Source organism: Cotesia glomerata, linkage group LG1 (genome assembly GCF_020080835.1).
Source record: "Cotesia glomerata isolate CgM1 linkage group LG1, MPM_Cglom_v2.3, whole genome shotgun sequence".
NCBI lineage: Eukaryota > Metazoa > Arthropoda > Insecta > Hymenoptera > Braconidae > Cotesia > Cotesia glomerata.
The window spans coordinates 268,030-288,549 of NC_058158.1; the positions used below are offsets into that span (position 1 = coordinate 268,030).

The window sequence follows — 20,520 nt, forward strand, 5'->3', positions numbered from 1 at the left end:
TTTGGTCTTGATCCTTCTCGTTTCTCGTTTCTCGCTTTTAACTTCTCACTTCTCGCTACCATACTCGGAACTCACAACTCGGAACTCGGAACTTGGAACTTGCTACTACTCTTCTCTCGAGCAGGTTGAAAGCTATATACTGATAGCTTCCATACACATGAGCCGACAGCCGCAAATAGAGGGTGAACATGGTGCATACGAATGTGGGTGGTGATATTTGTGTGTCTGACGAAGAAACAAAATAAGTTGTAGTAGTCTATAACCCACTCAACGGAACTCGATCGTGACTCCAATAAAATTATCGTCGCGATGCATCTGCAAAGTTTCCACCAAGTCAAGAGAGTCAGTCTACTTTCAACAACAACAACAACAACAACAACAACAATTCTACATAATCCGAGTTTTATATGTTATATATAAATATAAATTTATCCCGAATATATATTTATACTTGGTAGGAGTCCAGAACACCGACATGAAAGAATTTATAAAGTACAATTGGTAAATTGCTGGTAAAGAATTTCTCGGTTAAACTTTGTTGATTTTATTGTTGATACAAGGGTATATACCCTCTGATAAAAAATTAAAACAATTGTAAGGCTATTGATATAATAAATGTCTGTACATGTGTTTGACATTACACTCATTCCGTTTCCGATTCTTGACACATTTGTATGTAGGTGTGTGTACACTAATAAAATACCAGACGTAAATATAACCCAATTTAACATTTTCCGGAAATGACGCAAAGAGGTCACGATTTTATTTTAATCAAATTAAATTAAATATAGTATAATATTATCGATTTATAGATTTATATATTTAACTGTCGGAAAAAAATAATTGTCATGGATATGTCTTACTTTGAATCGATTTATTTTACATTGAATATATCCGAGGGAAATAATCTCAAAGGCTTTGTTTAATATTAAAAATTTAGTTATTAAACTCCCGTTTAATTTTATTGTTCTTGATAAAAATTTAAATCCTCGCGAAGAATTTCCAATGAAATATGCTGGATAAAATTCTTTAGACTGTAAAAAAGTAGATTCCTATTGGCTTATCAAAGTTAATCGGTCTTTATTTTTACATCAGTCACGCTGACTCGTAATTTTCATATAAATGTTACAAGATGAGTAGTCTTGTCGGAGACACTCAAGGATTTGCTTCAATTTTATCGGAAACTTTTTTTAAATCGTTCAAACTCTGTCTCATTTCTCCCCCGACGCTCGCAAGAGTTTTCTTTGCAAATCGCGCGTCGATCCCCTAAGGATACAAAAAAAATTTATATCAAGGAAGAAAGAATAAAAGAAATGAAAGGCTGTGTCTAAAAAGGGAGCGTGAAAGAAAATAATAATAATAATAATAATAATAATAATAATAATAAAAAGTAAAAAAAAAAAGAAATTTAGCTTAAAAGCCACCGCAAAACTATGCGGGAGAAAAATTCATCAAGGCTGGCAGAGCTATCGGCTGTACGTCACTTTTGATATGATGTTATAGCCGTTTGTTATATAAGATAAATTGATGTAAATTGACTATGATGCAATTTAAAAGTTCCGAGTCGGCTTCACTCAATAATAACAAAAAAATAATAAACTTTTATTACACTTTTAACTATTTTTTGATACATTCTTTTTTTTTTTTTTTTTTTTTTTATTGATAAAAAATGCAAGTATTGAAAAAAAGTAATAAAAAAAACTTTAAGCAGACTTTTTTTTTCTTCTAATCAATTGCATAAAAAAAAAGAGGTGAATTTAAAATAGTAATTATTAAATTCTCTCTCTTTTCTCGCAGAAAATTACTTTTTCATTTAAAAGCGGATATAATTATTTTATTACTATAAAAGTCGATTAATTTTTTCAATTTAATCCTATTATTGTAAAAGCCACAGCTATTGTCTGTAAAATTTTGATTGATTTCTGTATATTAACTAAAAATAAATTTTATCTGGATATAATCCATTAAATTATGTAATAAATTTTTGATGTACAATGTGGGGAAGCTATTATTAATTTTATAAAAATGAATCGTTAATTCTCAGCCTTTTTAATTTTATCAATAAAAAGAATAGATTTTACACGAATCTCTAGAATCAAACAGGACAATTAAAAAGCATTCGGTCTCTCAATTCCCATGGAGAATGATGGAAAAAAAAAGGATCCGATAACACCCCCCGTGTCCCATTGTTCAAAACCCGTAGGCGTCATTAAGAGCGGACAATGCAAAGCGAATGAAAATGCCACGCGAGGCCATTATCACCTTCACTCGATTTTACAACTCTTTCTCTAAATTATACACACATTAATTGTTGCCGCTACTGGAGAAAAATTTATCAATTTAAATCTTTTTATTCCATTATATTATTATTATTATTATTATTATTATTATTATTATTATTGCTAAATATCTACTATATCTTCTGTATGCTGTATAAATAAATCCCTGTACTTAAGATTTTTATTATAGAGGAGAGTAATAAAACCCTGGTGAAGCACCTGGGAGTTACTGAAGAAAATTAACATTTTTTTTTAACAAAATAAAAATAAAAAAGTAAATAATCCTCAAACGGTGTTTTCATACTATTGTATACTGAGTTAGTGAGTTTTCATTTTTACTATTATATAAAATACAATTCTGACAGGAGTAAAATATAAAGACAGGGAAAGATTAATTTATTTTTTAGTTGTCTTTTTTTTTGTCTAAACGTTCATACGTAGTTTCAACCCGAAAATTCGTTTTCCCAAGTGCCAGAGCACGTCTAACGAATGGATATCCGAGAGCAGTAGCTACAAAAAATCATCTCAAAAATAAACAATGAAAGTACATTGTATATAAGTAAGTATATATAAAAAGTACACACTAGTTATAATAGGATTTAGTAAAGGGTTGGCTTATCGCCGTGTACTAACTATCATAAAATAATATAATGTTTAAGACTATGACGATCCAGTGTAAGAATATGATAAGTGTAAGGATAACATTCGCGTGGCCACAACCCCCAGTGTGTCATCGTATACTTCTACACTTACAAACGGTTATGGCACCTATTCAAACATGCATATATTTAGCGTATATCGTATAAAAGCACGTTTAGTCAGAAAAGGAGCGAGGGGTTTAGTTCTTTGACGTGTGCGTATAATACAACTCCACTCGTGGAAAAAAAGACCCTCTAGTTCAGTCAGCTTAAAAAGAAGAACCTGAAGATAATTTCCAAAGATGAAGGTGAAGAAGAATAAGAAGAAGAAATAAAAGGAGGAGGCTGGTGGGAGTAATTTAGGGGGTTCGCTGGAGAAATTTCTGGTAGAGAGAAGCAGAGGTGAGGTAATAAGGAATAAGGTATGTACCTTGTTCTCTTCTGGTTCTGTTGAGCTTCTCCGGTGGTTCTCTTTACTTTTAGTGTGATATGTCTCTAAACAGGTAGACGAGTATGCGCTGTTTGTTATGGGAAGGCGCGCTCACCTAACGATCGCCCAGCGAAAAGACCCGAAATCACACGGAGTTTGATGCGTCGACGTACTATTCGACGGCGACGTCGTCGTGAGTTTGGTACGCGGGGGTCCCTATCTACTATCTACTATCCCACATCGCACAACATACAGAGTGTAGAGTACAGACCAATACTCACATTTACTTGGCACGTCGACGGCCGAGGAGATACAACAACGACGTCGTCGACAACCACCGTTAAACCACCACACTAGTGTTAACGTTACGTTAACGTGCTTTACCACTGACACTCATCAGACTCGGTGTATTTTACAGTTTCAGTTTCTGTTTCTCTTTCCGTTTTATTATGTCAGTGGTGTAGATCAGGATCGACACTGCCGGGGCTCCTTTACCTGAAAAATATTTATCATTTAGTAATAATCAAACCGGGGGTGAAGTTGTAAATTAAATAGTAATTAATAAAGCGGTAAGTCGGTTGGTTGGTGCAGTAAAAAGTTCAGTTGGGGGTATAAAGGGTTGAAAATCCCAGTGACACGTTACAGAGAAGACGTCTACTCTAGTTGTCTACTCGAACGGTGTACATAGAGTAGTATAAAGACAAAAAGCACTCTCGGGGTCTGGTGAATCGTCAGAGTAGTAAGTGTGAATTCAGTCAGCATACTGTCAATGTGTTAATGTGAGTTCCAAGTGCATTTTGCCGGCAGAACGGAAGTTCATTTGCCAAATAACAAAAAAACGAGAACGAGAGAAAGGAATAAAAGTAGAAAACGAAAAAAAAAGAAAAAAGAAACAGAGTAATGTGTATTATTGTGTGTCTGAGAGCTCAGAACTGAGTATAGAGTAGCAAGACAATAGCTGAGTGTCGTACCCATCATCATCGTTTTCCTCTCTCATGTGTCCAGTGATCTGTTGAAAAGAAAACCAAAATATATATTATTATTTTACAATAATTATTACCAAGCCATTTATCGTTACAGTACAAATCGATTCCATTCAATCAACCAGTCTTTTAACTTGACACAACTTGGTTTATTGAAACTTCCAAGACCGTGTAAAGGATTATTGAGTGTGTAACGTAATGTGGAGCTTCAAGACCCGTATTTCACACAATAACAATAATACCAAAAGTGATTAGAGAAGCACACGTGTGTGGGATTATTTAAGTGTGCTAGGAAAATTTATTTGCTGGTGGGTGGTGGTAGTAGTAGCGGCGAAGGGTCAGTCGTTTTATTGCTACTGACCAGCCGATGCGATATGATCCAGATAGATGAGGGAATGGATCCACCACCTAAATCCTTACCAACAACTGCTTTTAGATCACATCTCAATAATCACGAGACGTTTGACTTGAGGGACCCTGCTTCTGGACATTAAATTCAGCTTATTCATCTATTTCTTATCATCATCATCATCATCATCATCATCATCATCCATCCAGCCAGCATCGTCATCAGTTATTATCTTTGAGTGTTATATTATACCAGCAGAAGAAAAATAGGGAGATTGTAAGTCGCGATTTCGGGCAAGTCGAAAGTCTTAGTGTCTTGTAGAGGGTCAAGGGATCTAAATTCCCTTCCCGCGAGAGTCGTGGAATGACAATAAAGAGGCGACAACGACCCGGGCAGGAGTCGTTATTCGCCGGTACTTGTCACATCTGAGAGAGGAGAAAGAATTCTCCTCTGGTTTCTTTCTGTCTCTACTCTTGACTTTTCTTCTTATTTTTTATTATCATCGGTATAATTATTTTTATAAAGTTTAACCTGAATCTCAAGCTCAAGTTTATTTGTTGGTGCTGGTACTGATACTGTTGGTGCCTTAGACTAGGCGAAAAGATTGACCACGTTGGGATGGCATTTGGTGAGAGAGTAATCCTCAGGGGACTTTACTTCTTCGTTGTCCTCTTCTTTTGCGTTAACGCCGACGAAAACTGGGACAGAGATGACGATCCAAGTAAGTGTTATTATTATTTTTTAGTATCAACCATCAAAATGATAATAAACACTTAACTTTTTATAAATTTTATAGTAATATGGTTAATGGAATTTTTTAATAACTTTTACGATGCAATTATTTAGTATCGACTTCGGAAGTCACTGCAGTGCTGGGTAAAAGTGCTTCATTACCCTGTGACATCGAACCGTCCACGAGAGGCGACGGAGTCTACATGATCTTGTGGTTCCGCGACAATGCGGTCAAACCGATCTACAGGTGAGAATGACATTTTAATCAAGCCCCTACTTCCCCTAGCTTGTTCACTTTATAGCCTAAAACAAAACAATTGTAATAAAATAAAACAACCACAAACTTTATTGATGATATGATAATAATGATAATAAAATTGTTATTTTTATTATTAATAGCATTGATGCCCGTGGAAGGTCTTTTCACCGGGCACTGAATTGGTCGGACGAGGATGTACGACCTCGTGCAAACTTTGTGACAATATCTAAACCCGCTGCTCTCATTCTCGATAGCATTCAGCTCTCTGACGAGGGTATTTATCGATGTCGTGTCGATTTCCGAAAGTCACCTACCCGAAACTTTCAAGTTAATCTCACTGTCACTTGTAAGTAAAATACTGTACTTTTTAGCACTTATTAAATCAGTATTACCTTTTGCTTCTTTTATATATATATATATCAATCTCTTCTTAAAGTTAACCAGTATTAGCAGCTTAAGCCAGGATATACAAGGCTTAATTATTAGTTTATTAGTTTACCCAACTGGTATCAATCATTAATTATATCTCCAATTAATCTTGGTAGATCCACCACGTGAACTTTTGATGTATGACACTTCTGGGAGGAAAATAGACACTGTGGTTGGTCCTTATCAAGTTGGCAAAGAGTTTAAGTTATCTTGTGAAGTTAGAGGGGGTAAGTTAGCATAATCATGAAAATTAAGTTAGCCGACATCTAAAAATTTTTATAATTTTTTTTTCATTGAAAAAATTATTACAAATTCATAAAAAAAAAATTTCATTTGTAAAAAATTTGAAGAATTATAAGTGCAATTTGTTAAAAATATTCTTTAGTTCTAATTTAATAAATTAAAAAAAAAATCAAAAAGTCAAAAAAGACGGCTAACTTTAATATCATAAATTAAAGTAGCAGATATTTAATAATTTTTAGAATTTTTTTAAGAAATAAATTAGTGCAAAAAAAAAATTAGATAAAAAAATTGACATGTAAAAATTTTTAAAAATTAAAAATGCAATTTTTTAAAAACAATTTTTTGGAACAAATTTATTTGTTAGAAAAAACTAAAAAATAATCAAGTGACTGCTAACTTTAATGTCATGCATAATAACATTTATAATTATTTACCTATAAAATATATTTTAAATTTAATGTAACCTATAAAAATGATCATTTCTTCTTTCTGACAGGAAAACCACCTCCAGTTATCACGTGGTTTGCTAACGGAAAAGAGACTGATGGACACGTGGACACCAACGGGCAAAATGTCATCTTCAGCACGCTCATAGTGCCCAAGTTAACGAGAGAACACCTTAATACTACGTACAAGTGTCGAGCCACCAGTACCAAACTCGTCCCACCATTAGAGAAGACTGTCTTACTGGACGTCTATCGTAAGAACTTGACTCATTACTACAAAAACTTTTTTCCCGACAGTTTGATGCTTATTATTATTATTATTATTATTATTATTTTTAATTAAATTGTTTATTTTAGTAAATTTCACGTCAGTTACTTTTATCAACTCCAATTAGTTGCAATTATACCTAGTGTGTGTGTGTGTGTCAATTAAATTATTGTTTTATTGAGCATTGGGTGAAATAATGATTTATTGTTATTATTTATAGTAAAGCCCGAGAGCGTGACAATAGTGTCGAAGCCTTCGCAATTGGTGTCGGGTGAGCTGTACAACCTGAGCTGCGAAGTAACTGGATCTCATCCAAGGGCAAAAGTCCATTGGTTAGAGGGTAATGAAGAATTTAAAAGCGGAAGCATTATAGAGCGTAGTAATTCAACGGTAGTGTACAGTACATTGGAATTTTATCCAACACCCGAAGATCACCGTAAACAGTTGAGATGTCGAGGAGACAATCCAGCACTGAGCAATGCCTTTCTTGAAGATTCTTACCACTTGAATGTCGTCTGTGAGTTTAATTTCATTGAATTAATGGAGTGTGCGCCCCCTTGACCCCCATCTTCTATCCATTCGTTTGCTCTTTTTTTCTATGAATATAAATTGAGTATAAAAATTCTAATTTTAATCCTTCTGCAATTTACTTTTACTTTATTTTATTTTATATTATTCAACTTTTAAGAATTTTAGTTCTTAAATACTATTTCTTCCTTTAATTTTTAAAATTAAACTCCGGTAAATAAGATTAAATTTATTGATTAGTGTTGAATTATAAATTTAATTTTTAGTTCCACCGAAAGTCCAATTGGAAATTGGCAACACGCTTAATGCTCAAAATATCAAAGAAGAAGACGATGTTTATTTTGAATGTAAAGTCCGTGCCAATCCTGAGCATAATAGAATAACTTGGAAACACAATGTAAGTTATTATAATTATTATTTATCACTAAAATAATTATTATAAAATGAATATTTATCCATAGGGAATAACTTTGATGCAAAATGCGACCGCTGGGATTGTCATGAGCTCTCAGAATCTGGTGCTGCAAAAAATAAAACGGGAAAACGGTGGAAATTACACTTGCCTGGCGAGTAATGACAGGGGGGAAACAACTAGTTCAGTTGTACCTCTACGAGTTCAATGTAAGTATTAATTAAACCTCTTATTTAAATTGTTTTGTTTTTTTTGGACATTTGTGAATGAAAATTACGTTAACCGACATCTGAAAATTTTTATAATTTTTTTTATTGAAAAGATTATTAAAAAAAATTTTCATTTGTAAAAAACTTTTTTAAAAAAAATTTATTTGTTCTAATTTAATTAATAAAAAAAATTAAAAACGTCGGCTAACTATATGAAAATAAAGTTAGACGACATTTTTGATTTTTTTATTTTACTTAATTTATTAAATTATAACTAAAAAATATTTTTAAAAAATTGCACTTATAGTTTTTGAAGTTTTTAACAAATGAAAATTTTTTTTTTTAATTTTTTTGTAATAATTCTTTAATAAAAAAAATCATAAAAATTTTTAGATGTCAGCTAACTTTATTTTCATCGGCTAACTAATCTTTCTTACCAATAACAAACAAAATTTAAAGAAAATAATTTAAATAATAATAATATTATTTGTTTCAGTCGCTCCAGTTTGCAAAACGAAAGACGTAACAATAATAGGAGCGTCTATGGATGAATCTGTAAAGATTAGGTGCGAGGTAGACGCTGATCCAAATCAAGTTGACTTTACATGGGAATTTAACAATAGCGGTGAGAATTTTGAGCTTGCACCCGCCAAGTTTGACGGTAACAACGGCACATCCAGTGAATTCCTCTACACGCCCATGTCTGAGCGCGATTACGGTGCATTGACCTGCTGGGGAAGGAATGCGATTGGGAAGCAAAAGACGCCGTGCGTCTACCAAGTAATTCCAGCAGGTATGCGCGACCTATTGGCCCCTTTTGTTCCTATACCATCGATCATTTATATATTCTTATTCTCATTCTACTTGTCTTCTCCATCCACCAACCAAACTCTTGTATTTTTCCTCACTCTATAAATTTTAATCATTATTATTACTTTTTTTTCTTTTTTAATTTCAGTAAAACCAAGTCCAGTTAATAATTGCACTTTGAAGGCATTATTGAATCAAACTCTTGAGAGTCTGGACGTTGAATGTGCCGCTGGATACGACGGTGGCTTACGACAAGATTTTCGTCTCGAGGCCTATGAAGCCCAGACAAACTTACTGAGGGTAAACATCTCGAGTATCAGTCCCGAGGCACCAGTATTTCGTATCCCTGTGGCTGATCTTCTGCCAGCCAATCATTTTTATCTGATGGTATACGCGATTAATGCCAAAGGAAGAAGCGAAGTGTCCCTTCTGGAAGATATTATACTGAGAGATTCTGGGAAACAAACTGGTAATAATTTATCACTTGGCTATTTAGATTGATGAGAATGATTAGAAATCCCTTTACTTTACTTTACGAAATCTTTTTATTCTCACACTCTCATTAAAGTCATCTTAAATTTCTTTTTTTTTTTTTTTTTTTTTTTTTTTCATACTTTTTTCAGCTTTTGTAACTTAATACTTAAGTATTCTTTTTGAACATACACAGAGACCGGAGTCAGTTTCATCCCTCTTTTATTGCTGCTCATTGGATGTCTTATGACCCTTGGTATAACCGTTCTCTCGGTGATGCTCATGTTCTACAGAAGACGAGGTACTACATCGCCCGTACACGTAGAGCCTTACATGAAACAGCCAATCATAAGTCCTCCAGACTCAAGAAATAACTCGATGCTTGATGTCACACATGGTGATCATACGTATTTTGTAGAGTATACTTTAAAACAAGTGGGAGACTACGCGCTCAATCAACCTGATATCATTCAGTCTCCTCAAGGTATACTATTATAATCTGTAATATATCCATAAATACATATCATTATCATTATTCATAAAATCAACAAACAATACAACTTTGTCTCTATAAATTTTTTTAAAAGTACAAAAATTATTATACGGTTATCGGAAAAACTTTTCGAGCACACGTGCATTTTTAAATATTATGTTTGTTGCACTGCGCTCTATTCATTTTTTAATTTATTCAATTTTTTTTTTTAACACCGAAGAAAGAGAACATGAAAAAGTTTAATCGATAACTCATATAAATTTTAATATAAAATTTATAACTCACAAGATATTATTTTTAAAAAAGCAATCGCGTCAATATTAATAAACTATTTATCCATTTACATATTTATAACTTCGAGTTAACGTAGTTATAATTTAAAAAAACGGATAATTGAATATTAAACATTACTTATAGACCAAGAAAAAGTTAAACGAGAGCCACAGTTATTTTTACCGGTAAGGCCGGATACACTGTTTGCTCCGTACGACATTCACAAGCAAGGCCTTCAGACAAATAAATGTACTGTAAGTATTTCAGTACTTCAGGTATTGATTATTTATTTTTTAAGTAATTATTATTAAATGAAATAATTAAATTTCAGTTGAATCCATTTTCTACGAAGTCATGGGAGCCCATTAGTTTCAAAGCGGATCGCAATATGATGAAGGAAATAATAATAGCTAATTCTATACCCGGTCCAGAAAGTTGCGTGTAATGATTATTTAAATAAATTGCATCGTCGTTTTTTACCAATAAAACATATCAGAATTTCTGAGAGTGGAAAAAAAATCACTCACAACGCACACGTTAATCAAGAAAAGACCAATCGATGTGCTTGAAAGTCATCGCAACGACTTTTCATCAACTCCGTCGTTAAAAGTAGAGGAAATGCGACTGAAAAATCTCAAGTTATGATATAATTAAAATAATTATTCAGTCACATTACTCAAAATTACCGTACACACGAGGTACGGTACATGACTCCGAGTTTTAATATATTTTGTGTCAAGTCTTGATGATAATTTATTTCAATTATTACTTTGACACTAAAATCCTCGAGACTTGGAATTTTTAATTAAAATAAATAAATTTTACTTATTGTAATAATTTTTTACCATTGTCTATTAAATAATTCAATACACAATATATAATATATGTATAAAATATATATTCTAAGCCGTGAATTTTTTAAACGTCTTCAGTAAAATTTTAATTGAAAATCCCAAGTTCAGTCTTTTGTTTTACTGAGATATTGTATCACAAAAAATCGTAAGAGTAAAAAAAACTTTATATTACAACCAACTATTTTATCTTCACTAATACATTAATAATAATAATAATAATAATAATAATAACCATTATGATAATAACAACAATAATAATTAATTAATATAAAAAAAAACGTTATTATTAAAAATAAACAGGTCGAGCAGGTGGTAATGTTATTTGAAATAAAGGGTATCCACCGGCGCTGGTACAAATCGCTGCACCGAGTATTGCTCCGTAAATTACAGCTGCCCACAAGAGTAATCCGAGTAACACTATCATTAAAATTATTTTTTTAATTCGATATAAAAAGCTTAAAATACACATTACTCCATCTAAAATAATTCTGATAAATTTTGGAATAAATGATGTTGTAGTAGTAGTTGTTGTTGTTGTTGTTGTTGGAACCGAAGTGTCTGTTATTACATCTGTTTGAATTTTGGCAGTAGATGTTCCTCTGTCTGTTAAATCTGTAGCTTGAGTTGAAGTGGTCACTTGACTTGTTGCTTGAGTGGAAGAATCCATTGTCTTGCTCTCGGGCTGATCAAAATTTGATGGGGTGAATTCCGTATAGTCAAACATAGTTGGGAGTGTTTCGACAGCAACAGATTGAGTCTTGGTAGCTGTGACATCTGATACTGACACTTGTGGTAGGGTTGATGATGATTGTGATAACGGGGGTGGATGAATAGTGACAACATTGTAAGGAGCGTATGATTTTAATGCATTTGAACCATGACTCATTTTAAGTGGGACTTTTGATGAATTATCAGTATCAATTAAAGTTGAATTGCCAGCTGGGTGCATGCGAACTGGTGGTTGTTGATAACCACCAGCTGCTTTTGATCTCTCGAGCGTTGAATTCGAATAATTAGGTCTTGAAGATTCAGTGGTGTATTCTTGAGAAGATGCGGTTAATTGTCGACTACTCGTATGATCTATTAATTTACTTTCATGTGGATTTACAGACGACAAAGATGATAACTGAGTCGCTTTATTATTTACCGACTTTCCTGATGACTTACTGCTTCCAGAATAACTCGAGTAATTTCTCTCACGTAACTCCGACACACTCTGTAATTAAATAGTACGTTTAGTTTAATTCAACTTTTATTACTTTTCAACAACTAATTCTAAAATAATGATAATAAATTGTTTTATATACTTTGAATCAAGACCTTTCTCATTTGATTGCGAACCAGATGAGTTACCCGGCATTTTAAGTGTTTCATTTTTACAATAAAATCGTCATTGGATGCTGTGACTTCGTCGATACTGTAATCGACGCACGTACATCCATATTTTTCGCAACCACAATTGTCACTCATTATTACTTTTCATTTTTTAAATTAAAATACATATAAATTCATAGCTCACGATATAAATATTAATGTAGAATAAATTGTCAAAATTAACAACGTGAAAATAGTCAAAATTAAATCATTTACTTTTTTGTTTTTGATTTATTTCAATATATTATATTGTTAATTTATATAAATATGTAAAAGCGAATAATTAACTCCGTGGCTTTCTTTCTGGTGGTGGTTTCATATCTCGCTTTTCAGTTTTTATCTCTTTCAATGTTAAAATTTCTTGTTTAATTTCAACAGCTGAAACTAATAAATAACAATTTAAATATTACGTATAAAAGTAAGAAAAAAATAAAAAAAAACTCACCTGGTTGTTCAGCCGGCTGCTGTATGGGTTTAGGAGCAGGGGGCGGAAACTTGCGCGTAATTTCAGCAAGAAGCATATCGACCCTTTGTCTCTGGAACAATGAACTAGGCTCTTCCCTCAGGGGAGCTTCTTTCTTAGTCGATAGCGGTTTGCCATTTTTAAAGTCCCAAGAGTACCCTTTGCTCGGATGATACTTTGAATAAGAACTAGATTCTTCAAATGCCGATTGCAAATGATGAATCGTCGAAAGTAATCGAGAATTAACAACAGAAGCTAGATCAGGTGCTTGGTAGACGGTACCAGCGATTACATAATAGTCTGCCAGGGGAGTTACTTGGGTTGGTGAGTAACGATGCTGCTTCCGTATCACATATAAAATAGGATCTTGTACATGGAGCAACACATATTCACATCCTGTCATGTTTCTGCAATAAAATTGCTCATTAAAATTTTTTTTTATAATCAAATATACATAGAAGGATTTTCAATGCTTACTGAAGCTGCTCAGGACTAAGCCGCTGCATTTTAACGGTCTCATTGTTGCAAGTGCTGTCGTAAAACGGATTACTACGTTCCGAAAAGTAATCCATTATATTTGAAGGATTTAAAACAGGTATCCATGCACTGTCGTGCCATGATAAACCCAATGGATTATCTGCAATAGGTTAGAATTATTTATTATTAATTATTTAGATAAATTCTAACAAGTTTATTTGGAGAAAATTATTACCTGACACTGGATGACGTCCTGGCATCATTTTGGAGTAATTTTTATTTCAATAATTCAACAGCTGATGTAAACAATAATGTTTAAATTATTTTACGCTAAGCAACACTTGCCAATTATCAGAAACTATTTAAATGCAGTATTATTCCTATAACAATTTTTTAAGTAACTTATATTTCACAAAAAAATTATGATAATAAAAATTTAATTATTATTATATTAAATTAAATTAGAGTATTGTTGATTTTTCTCAAAATTAGCAAGTTTATAAAATTTTACAGTTTGTCTACAATAATAATAATAATAACAACTCAGTTTCAAGCTTTGTATGGTAGCGACGCCTAGTGACTTGAAGATAAACTAAAACTTAACCTCAAAAAATATGTGAAAAAATGTAAAGTTGTCAATTTATCATATGGCTTTGACATTATCCAAATAAGTAGATGGAATTTATTACATAAAATAAATAAAATAAATAGATAATAATTACAGACAATTAAAGTCTGAACTGGTCAATATGAGTAATAATAATAGAGAAACATAGTAATATAAAAACTAATTATAAAAATAAATTAATAATGTTGCCTTAATAATAAATAAATCTATTTATAAATATTTATTTTTGCGTTGGCAAAACAACGCCGTTGGCTTTAATAATTACTGATAAACAAATAAATCCTTCAAGATGATGCAACAGTACATGAAGGAGCTTGAGCAGGTAAATAAATATTTTATTTTATTTTAGATAAAAAACAAAACTTTTTTTTTTAATAATAAAATTATTACGTAGGAGCCATTTGACCCCGAAGAATTTGTCGAACGTTTGGCTTGGAGAACAGTCAATGACTCGATGGTAGATGGACCTGGTGTTTTTGATCCAGTTTCTGTCCACGAGACGTTCCTTCACGCCATTAAGGACCTGCAGATCTTGGAGGAACGTCAGCAGAAAAAGTGTGAGAAATTGGAGTTGGCTTTGAAGGATGATGAGACGAGGCATGCTTATGAAATTATAGAGTTACAAGGGAAAAATAAAAAAGCCATTGACTTATTTCATCAGCTTGATGAGAGGATAAATTTTGTAGCCACCAAAGTTATTCATCTAGGTGATCAACTTGAGAGTGTTAATACTCCAAGAGCACGGGCAGTTGAAGCACAAAAATTAATGAAACATTTTAGTGAATTTTTGAGTCCTGGTCCTTTAACTGACCCCATTTTTACAGACAAATCAACAGTAAGTATATTTTAATAGGAAATAATTCATAAAAATCAATAAATAATATGAATATAAAGTTAGCCGATATCTAAAAATTGTTATGATTTTTTTTATTAAAAAATTATTAAAAAAAAATTTTTTTCATTTGTTTAAAACTTGAAAAACTATAAGTGCAATTTTTTAAAAATATTTTTTAGTTATAATTTAATAAATTAAGCAAAATAAAAAAATCAAAAATGTCGGCTAACTTTATTATTATTAAATAATTATATTTTATGAAAATTAATTTAGCTGATATTTAATAGTTTTAAAACTTTATGTAACAAATAAATTATAGCAAAAAAAATTGACATAGAAATTAAAAAAAATTAAAATGCAATTTTTTTAAAATAACTTTTTTTTACAAATTTTTCTCGTTAACAAAAATTAAAAATTTTTCAAGTGACTGCTAACTTTAATATCGTTTATATTTTCATTATTAGTTAGACGTAGCTGCAGATGTAATTCAAAAATTGCACCTGATATCTCAAGAACTTCCGTCAGATAAATTTGACCAGGCAAAAGCTAAAATAGCAGCCAAGTATGATGAGATAGAACGAAGTTTGATTGAAGAATTCGTTCGTGCTCACAACAGTGACGACGCCGAGAGGATGAAAGAATTGGCATCTGTTTTAGAACACTTCAAAGGTTACTCACAGTGTGTCGATGCATTTATTGAGCAAAGCCAAATGGGTTCTTTTGGAGGAAAAGACGTTTTTCAGGATGTTATACCAATGTGTAAAAAAAATTACAAACTTATGCAGCAAGTATTTACTAATTCTCAACAAGTTATGGCAAAGTTTGTTCTCAATATCTATCATTTGAGATTACAAAAGTACACCGTAGCTAAGCTTGCTGATAGATCTGACAACGACAAGTATTTAAGTAACTTGTATGATTTGTACTCTAAGACTATTAAACTATCAACTGACTTGAAACAATTTGATATGGGTACTGATGAGGCCTATTTGACTAAACTAACGCGTAATATTTTTCAAAAACATCTCGATACTTATATCAGGTATTTAAAAAAAAAATTACCTTTTATCACTATTAATTTTATTGTTAATTAATAATAAAATTTTATTGATTTAGTCTCGAATTAAAAGCCCTGAGAGAAAAGTCGACGAGTCTGTTAGTCGAGTACTATGACTCTAAGAACCATCAGAAGAAGCAAATACAGACAGGAGGTTTCCAAGAGCTGAGACGTGATCTTCAAGCAGTAATTGGTACAAGGACAAACATAAATATCGCTCAAATAGAAGATTACGGTGGGGAAACTTTTCTGTCCGAAGAGCTGGCGATATCTCTACTCCAGCGGAGTAAATTAGCATTTCAACGATGTCAAGCGTTGTCTCAACCAGCAGAATTGCCAACAAACGCCCTTCAAATTCTTGAGATTCTCCTGCAACACTTGATGAATGAGCATGTTGACTATGCTCTTGAGCTGGGACTCCAGAGTGTACCGATACCTGAGAGTAGGACTCCTCCGGACATACATTTCTTTAACATTGTACGACAGTGTAATGTTATCGTACGATTGCTTGAAGAACAGTTTAATGATAGTCTCGTGCCTCTTGTCATGTAATTATTTTATTTATTTACTAATTTTTATTGAAGTGTATTAATTTACTACACAGTAAAAAATTTTGCGTCATTGCATCAATAAATTTTGTGTTAAAAATTTGCATGTTAATTATTTAACACTTTTTTGTGTTGTTTTAACAAAATAAATGTTAAATTTACACATAACGGTATTAAATATTTAACACTAAGTTTTTTGACGTAATGACGCAAAATTTTTTATTGTGTAATATTTAAATTCTTGTAGATCAACTCCGAAACACGGAGACTGCTTAGCTCGACAAAAATCAGTACTAATACAAATAGAATTAAAACTAGACACTGGATTGGACAGAAGTATTAATGCTATTGTCGGTTGGGTTAAATTATACCTACAAAGTGAACAGCGGAAGACGGATTTCAAGCCTGAAACTGATGATGTTGATACAATAAACACATCTGCGTGTTTAGCAGTGTGTCAATATGTCACTGGAATGATTCGTCATATCAGAGATACTCTTGATGGAAAGAATGCAGAGAATGTACTAACTGAACTGGGAATTAGATTCCATCGAGTAATTTATGAACACCTTCAGCAGTTCCAATTCAATTCAGCTGGTGCCATGTGTGCCATTTGCGATATGAATGAGTACAGAAAATGTGTTAAAGAATTGGGAGTTGGAATTGTTACCTCTTTGTTCGATACTTTGCACGCTTTGTGCAATCTTCTGCTTGTTAAGCCAGCAAACTTGAAGCAAGTTTGCACGGATGATCAATTGGTAATTAATTGCTTACTTAAAAAAAAATAAAAAAAAAAAAAAATTATATAGCTTATTTTTAATTACAGGCCATGTTGGATCGTTCAACCTTGATGAGTTTCATTCAGCTGCGATCGGATTACAAAACTCAAAAATTAGCAAACCTACTGAAAGGTCTTGCGACGACATAACACTTCTAAAATAGAATTATAATTTGAAATTTTTGGAAGGGATATATTATATATAAATATATGAGGGAAGTTGAAATATAAAATTGTTTATATAATAAACCAAAATGCCTTTTATAAGGAGAATAATAATGTCTGTAATAAAAAAAAATGATACACAATTTGTCGTAGCAAACTTATTTGACAATTATAAATTTTACATTTTTTCATAATTCATAATTGGTAAAAAAGCATTATTTCAATATAACATACATTTTTCATTATTAAACACAATCATTATACAGACAGAAAACTAATCGATTTTACTTAATTATTAGTTTGTTTTTTCCATTTAACGTTCACACGTTACATGTATAAAAATTGTTTTATTGTTACAGTGAAACTAAACAAAATATTATTCGTGGCGGAAGAAGAAGTATTATTTTATTATAGTTTGTCGTTACTTCAGAATCTAACTCGTTAATAAGAAAGATTATTTTCATTTTTTTAATTACGTACTCATTATATTAACCTTGTTGTACAAAATTAAGCAATATAAAATTTTCATTAGCATAAATTCACATTAATATTTAAAAAAGAATTTTACAAAATTACAATACCTACTCAAATGTACGAAAAAAAAAAAAATATGATAGTTATTTATAATTGTTGAATGAATATATAAACAAAAGTAAGATTTTCTCTCCATTTATATTTATTACAATTTGATAATATTTTTTATTTTGTAAAGACTGTCATTTTTATCACTATTAAATTTAAATAAAGATGGTGTGAGTCATTGAAAAGATTATAGAGCAATTGAGGACAAGTAAAATGAGAATTTATTAAATTAACGCATGCGATAGTGATTCGTTTCGTTAATTTGGCACAACTCACCCTTGAAATCTAACTCAATGCTAAAATCTAAGTCTCGATAATTCCTAGCGTTAGGTTTCATCGAGAATACACCGTAAATTTCTTCGCCACGCTTAACAGTCATGTAAGAGTCAAAATAAAATACCGTTTGCTTCCAGTGTGTGTACGGAACCTCGGGCGCTGTGCTGAATCCAACGCGTTTGTGGCACTTGGTGAATTCAATGTTGAAGAATGTGACTAGAGCTTGAACGTAGTCGTTGCGTCGTACTTGGAGGGTGAATGGTGAAGAAAAATCAAGATCCGCCTTTGTAACCGTGTAAAGATCAACCTCCTTGATAAGACAGGCATTTGTGACGACTTGTTTAGGGTCGACAACATCCACGAGAGGCTCACTTATCGCAACCTTACGAATGCTGCTCATATCAAAGCCGTAGACATCGTCCCACCAGTTTATTTTCTCGTCCTTGTACTGACGGTCCTCGATACCGCAAATAAATAGAGTTGCTTTGTCGGGGAAAAGCATGCCGTCGGGTTTCAGCCACTTGTCACGCGCATGGAGCACCGTGTCCAACATTGACTCGTAGAAAAGACAATAGCCCATCCATTCGGAAATAATAATGTCAACTTTTTCAATTCCGTCTGGAAGCACGACTTCTTCAACTTTTCCCTTAACAATGGTGATTATGTGAGACAGTTGATTGGCTTCAACGATTTTCTCAGCGTACTCGACAATGTTCGAGCACTCAATACCAATTACTCTAGCTGCACCGGCTTTAGCAGCAAACATTGACAAAATACCCGTACCACAACCAATGTCCAATACTATTTTGTCCTTAAATAAATGCTTATTGTGGTACATCGAGTTACGATAAGTTATTGTTCTTACTTCGTCTTTAAGCATCTCCTCGTGAATGCCATAGTGAGCATAAGAGTCAAAGTAGTAATCACGTGAGGTCATCTCGTCGACTGGCACCTTCTTGGTCGTGTCTCCAGACTCCTTGTCGTTGCTTGTCGTGTTGTTCTCCTCTACTTTAGTTGCCGTCACTGGCTCAGCTACTTCCATTGTCTCCATTTTTGACTGCTAAAATTTTTAATACAATTAATTATTTTATTGCATAAAATAATATTAATAACAATGATTTAGTAAAATAATCATGCAAGAAATATTAATTTAGATGTAAAATAAAGTAGAAGGATGAAAAATGAAAATTCGATTATTCTAATAATGGAATTATTGAATTTTAATTACAATGTCCTTCATAAGTGACCGGGTATTTGTGAATGGCTGCAAATCAAATTAATTAAAATAATAATGAAAAATCACGTTTGTTATACTAAAAAAATACACTATCGAAAACTAAAGATAAAAAAAATAAAAATAATCTTTATTTTGAGCAATAAATGGATTTAATATAAGCAGTTTATCATAATTAAATTTAGTAATAAAAACGTCGTCCACGTGCCCGCCAAAATGAATGGCGTCTATTCTATTGTAATCGAGCTTTGTGAATATCACTCACACGGTTATAAATTTTCACGTATCAATATTATAGCATTAACACAATAAAATACTTAAGATTACTGTTCAATAATTGAAAATTTAATTAATATTTACTGTTTTTTTTTTTTTTTATATATATAAGTTAAACGAAAAAATAAAGAGTGTGCAGAGAAAATGCATATAATAAAACCGGAGGAATGCCAAGGTTCAGCTAAACATGCTTTTTAATAAAAAAAAATCCACAAAAAAATAATCGACGGTACTTTTCAATGGTTGAATAATTAAAATGCAAGTAGACACCACCGAATTAACATTAAATAAATTATATAGCGTTTATTTACGAATTATTTAGTCACTCGGATGCCGTTGACGTTTGTTACTCACGAAATTCTCGGCGGATAATGAATTGTTCGCAGTGATGCCTCCCGGCACTTCATTACAAGTCGCCATCTTGAATCGCGGCACACACGCTACTCGTGTATTCTCTCAACTAAAATTTATAATTATTTTATTTATTCAATTATACTTAAAAACATCAACAAAATTCATTAAACGACTTATAATTTTATAAAACAATTTACAAAATATTTTTTTAGACTTATTAAAAATATATTTATTGACCGAAAAAATTGTTAGCAGTGAGTTTAATGTCGCCATTTAATTTTCCCGCTTAAAAAACACCGGCGGCCATATTTAATTTCTACTCCAATTAAAATGAGTTTTATGATTTTGAAGGCATTTCCGGTTCTGT

At 32.1% G+C, this 20,520-nt stretch overlaps 5 protein-coding genes across 13 annotated transcripts; 2 read left to right on the forward strand and 3 right to left on the reverse strand.

Moving 5' to 3' along the window:
- The first annotated feature begins 2,427 nt into the window (after window positions 1-2,427).
- LOC123275159 (hemicentin-1) lies at window positions 2,428-10,996 on the forward strand. Its single transcript, XM_044743094.1, has 13 exons — window positions 2,428-5,400; window positions 5,526-5,658; window positions 5,811-6,016; window positions 6,216-6,326; window positions 6,839-7,042; window positions 7,277-7,573; window positions 7,851-7,981; window positions 8,046-8,205; window positions 8,702-8,998; window positions 9,164-9,484; window positions 9,683-9,970; window positions 10,397-10,506; window positions 10,584-10,996. The coding sequence occupies exons 1-13, from the start codon at window positions 5,298-5,300 to the stop codon at window positions 10,695-10,697; spliced, it is 2,475 nt and encodes an 824-aa protein (XP_044599029.1). The 5' UTR covers window positions 2,428-5,297; the 3' UTR covers window positions 10,698-10,996.
- Window positions 10,843-12,656, reverse strand: LOC123275163 (uncharacterized protein DDB_G0271670-like). The gene is made up of 2 exons (XM_044743100.1): window positions 12,427-12,656; window positions 10,843-12,322 (listed from the first exon to the last, which is right to left on the reverse strand). The coding sequence occupies exons 1-2, from the start codon at window positions 12,574-12,576 to the stop codon at window positions 11,393-11,395; spliced, it is 1,080 nt and encodes a 359-aa protein (XP_044599035.1). The 5' UTR covers window positions 12,577-12,656; the 3' UTR covers window positions 10,843-11,392.
- An 18-nt stretch (window positions 12,657-12,674) lies between these two features.
- On the reverse strand, window positions 12,675-13,823 carry LOC123275165 (mediator of RNA polymerase II transcription subunit 6). Its single transcript, XM_044743103.1, has 4 exons — window positions 13,656-13,823; window positions 13,421-13,580; window positions 12,926-13,350; window positions 12,675-12,864 (listed from the first exon to the last, which is right to left on the reverse strand). The coding sequence occupies exons 1-4, from the start codon at window positions 13,681-13,683 to the stop codon at window positions 12,764-12,766; spliced, it is 714 nt and encodes a 237-aa protein (XP_044599038.1). The 5' UTR covers window positions 13,684-13,823; the 3' UTR covers window positions 12,675-12,763.
- A 204-nt stretch (window positions 13,824-14,027) lies between these two features.
- Window positions 14,028-17,546, forward strand: LOC123275168 (exocyst complex component 5). Its single transcript, XM_044743106.1, has 6 exons — window positions 14,028-14,370; window positions 14,443-14,883; window positions 15,348-15,925; window positions 16,000-16,488; window positions 16,736-17,246; window positions 17,315-17,546. Exons 1-6 carry the CDS (start codon window positions 14,338-14,340, stop codon window positions 17,414-17,416), a joined length of 2,154 nt encoding a protein of 717 aa, XP_044599041.1. The 5' UTR covers window positions 14,028-14,337; the 3' UTR covers window positions 17,417-17,546.
- Window positions 17,547-18,156: 610 nt separating this feature from the next.
- Window positions 18,157-20,271, reverse strand: LOC123275171 (protein arginine N-methyltransferase 1). Of its 9 annotated transcripts, none has more exons than XM_044743110.1 (3): window positions 20,154-20,234; window positions 19,518-19,553; window positions 18,157-19,349 (listed from the first exon to the last, which is right to left on the reverse strand). In XM_044743110.1, exons 1-3 carry the CDS (start codon window positions 20,217-20,219, stop codon window positions 18,243-18,245), a joined length of 1,209 nt encoding a protein of 402 aa, XP_044599045.1. In that variant the 5' UTR covers window positions 20,220-20,234; the 3' UTR covers window positions 18,157-18,242. The 9 variants fall into 9 exon arrangements, with proteins under 9 accessions (XP_044599045.1, XP_044599048.1, XP_044599047.1 ...); XM_044743113.1 differs by having other exon boundaries at window positions 20,111-20,211; XM_044743112.1 differs by having other exon boundaries at window positions 20,033-20,202.
- Window positions 20,272-20,520: the final 249 nt, after the last annotated feature.

Coding starts and splice junctions, on each gene's coding strand:
- LOC123275163 (XM_044743100.1), bottom strand. CDS start 12,576: ATGAGTGACAATTGTGGTTGCGAAAAATATGGATGTACGTGCGTCGAT. Junction 12,323..12,426: donor TTCGCAATCAAATGAGAAAG/GTCTTGATTCAA, acceptor ATTTAATTACAG/AGTGTGTCGGAGTTACGTGA.
- LOC123275171 (XM_044743110.1), bottom strand. CDS start 20,219: ATGGCGACTTGTAATGAAGTGCCGGGAGGCATCACTGCGAACAATTCA. Junction 19,554..20,153: donor CATTATCCGCCGAGAATTTC/GTGAGTAACAAA, acceptor TTTGATTTGCAG/CCATTCACAAATACCCGGTC. Junction 19,350..19,517: donor GGTCACTTATGAAGGACATT/GTAATTAAAATT, acceptor TAAAAATTTTAG/CAGTCAAAAATGGAGACAAT.
- LOC123275165 (XM_044743103.1), bottom strand. CDS start 13,683: ATGATGCCAGGACGTCATCCAGTGTCAG. Junction 13,351..13,420: donor CTTAGTCCTGAGCAGCTTCA/GTAAGCATTGAA, acceptor ATTTTATTGCAG/AAACATGACAGGATGTGAAT. Junction 12,865..12,925: donor GCAGCCGGCTGAACAACCAG/GTGAGTTTTTTT, acceptor GTTATTTATTAG/TTTCAGCTGTTGAAATTAAA.
- LOC123275168 (XM_044743106.1), top strand. CDS start 14,338: ATGATGCAACAGTACATGAAGGAGCTTGAGCAG. Junction 16,489..16,735: donor AGTCTCGTGCCTCTTGTCAT/GTAATTATTTTA, acceptor AAATTCTTGTAG/ATCAACTCCGAAACACGGAG. Junction 17,247..17,314: donor TTTGCACGGATGATCAATTG/GTAATTAATTGC, acceptor TTTTAATTACAG/GCCATGTTGGATCGTTCAAC.
- LOC123275159 (XM_044743094.1), top strand. CDS start 5,298: ATGGCATTTGGTGAGAGAGTAATCCTCAGGGGACTTTACTTCTTCGTT. Junction 5,659..5,810: donor GCGGTCAAACCGATCTACAG/GTGAGAATGACA, acceptor TATTATTAATAG/CATTGATGCCCGTGGAAGGT. Junction 9,971..10,396: donor TATCATTCAGTCTCCTCAAG/GTATACTATTAT, acceptor CATTACTTATAG/ACCAAGAAAAAGTTAAACGA.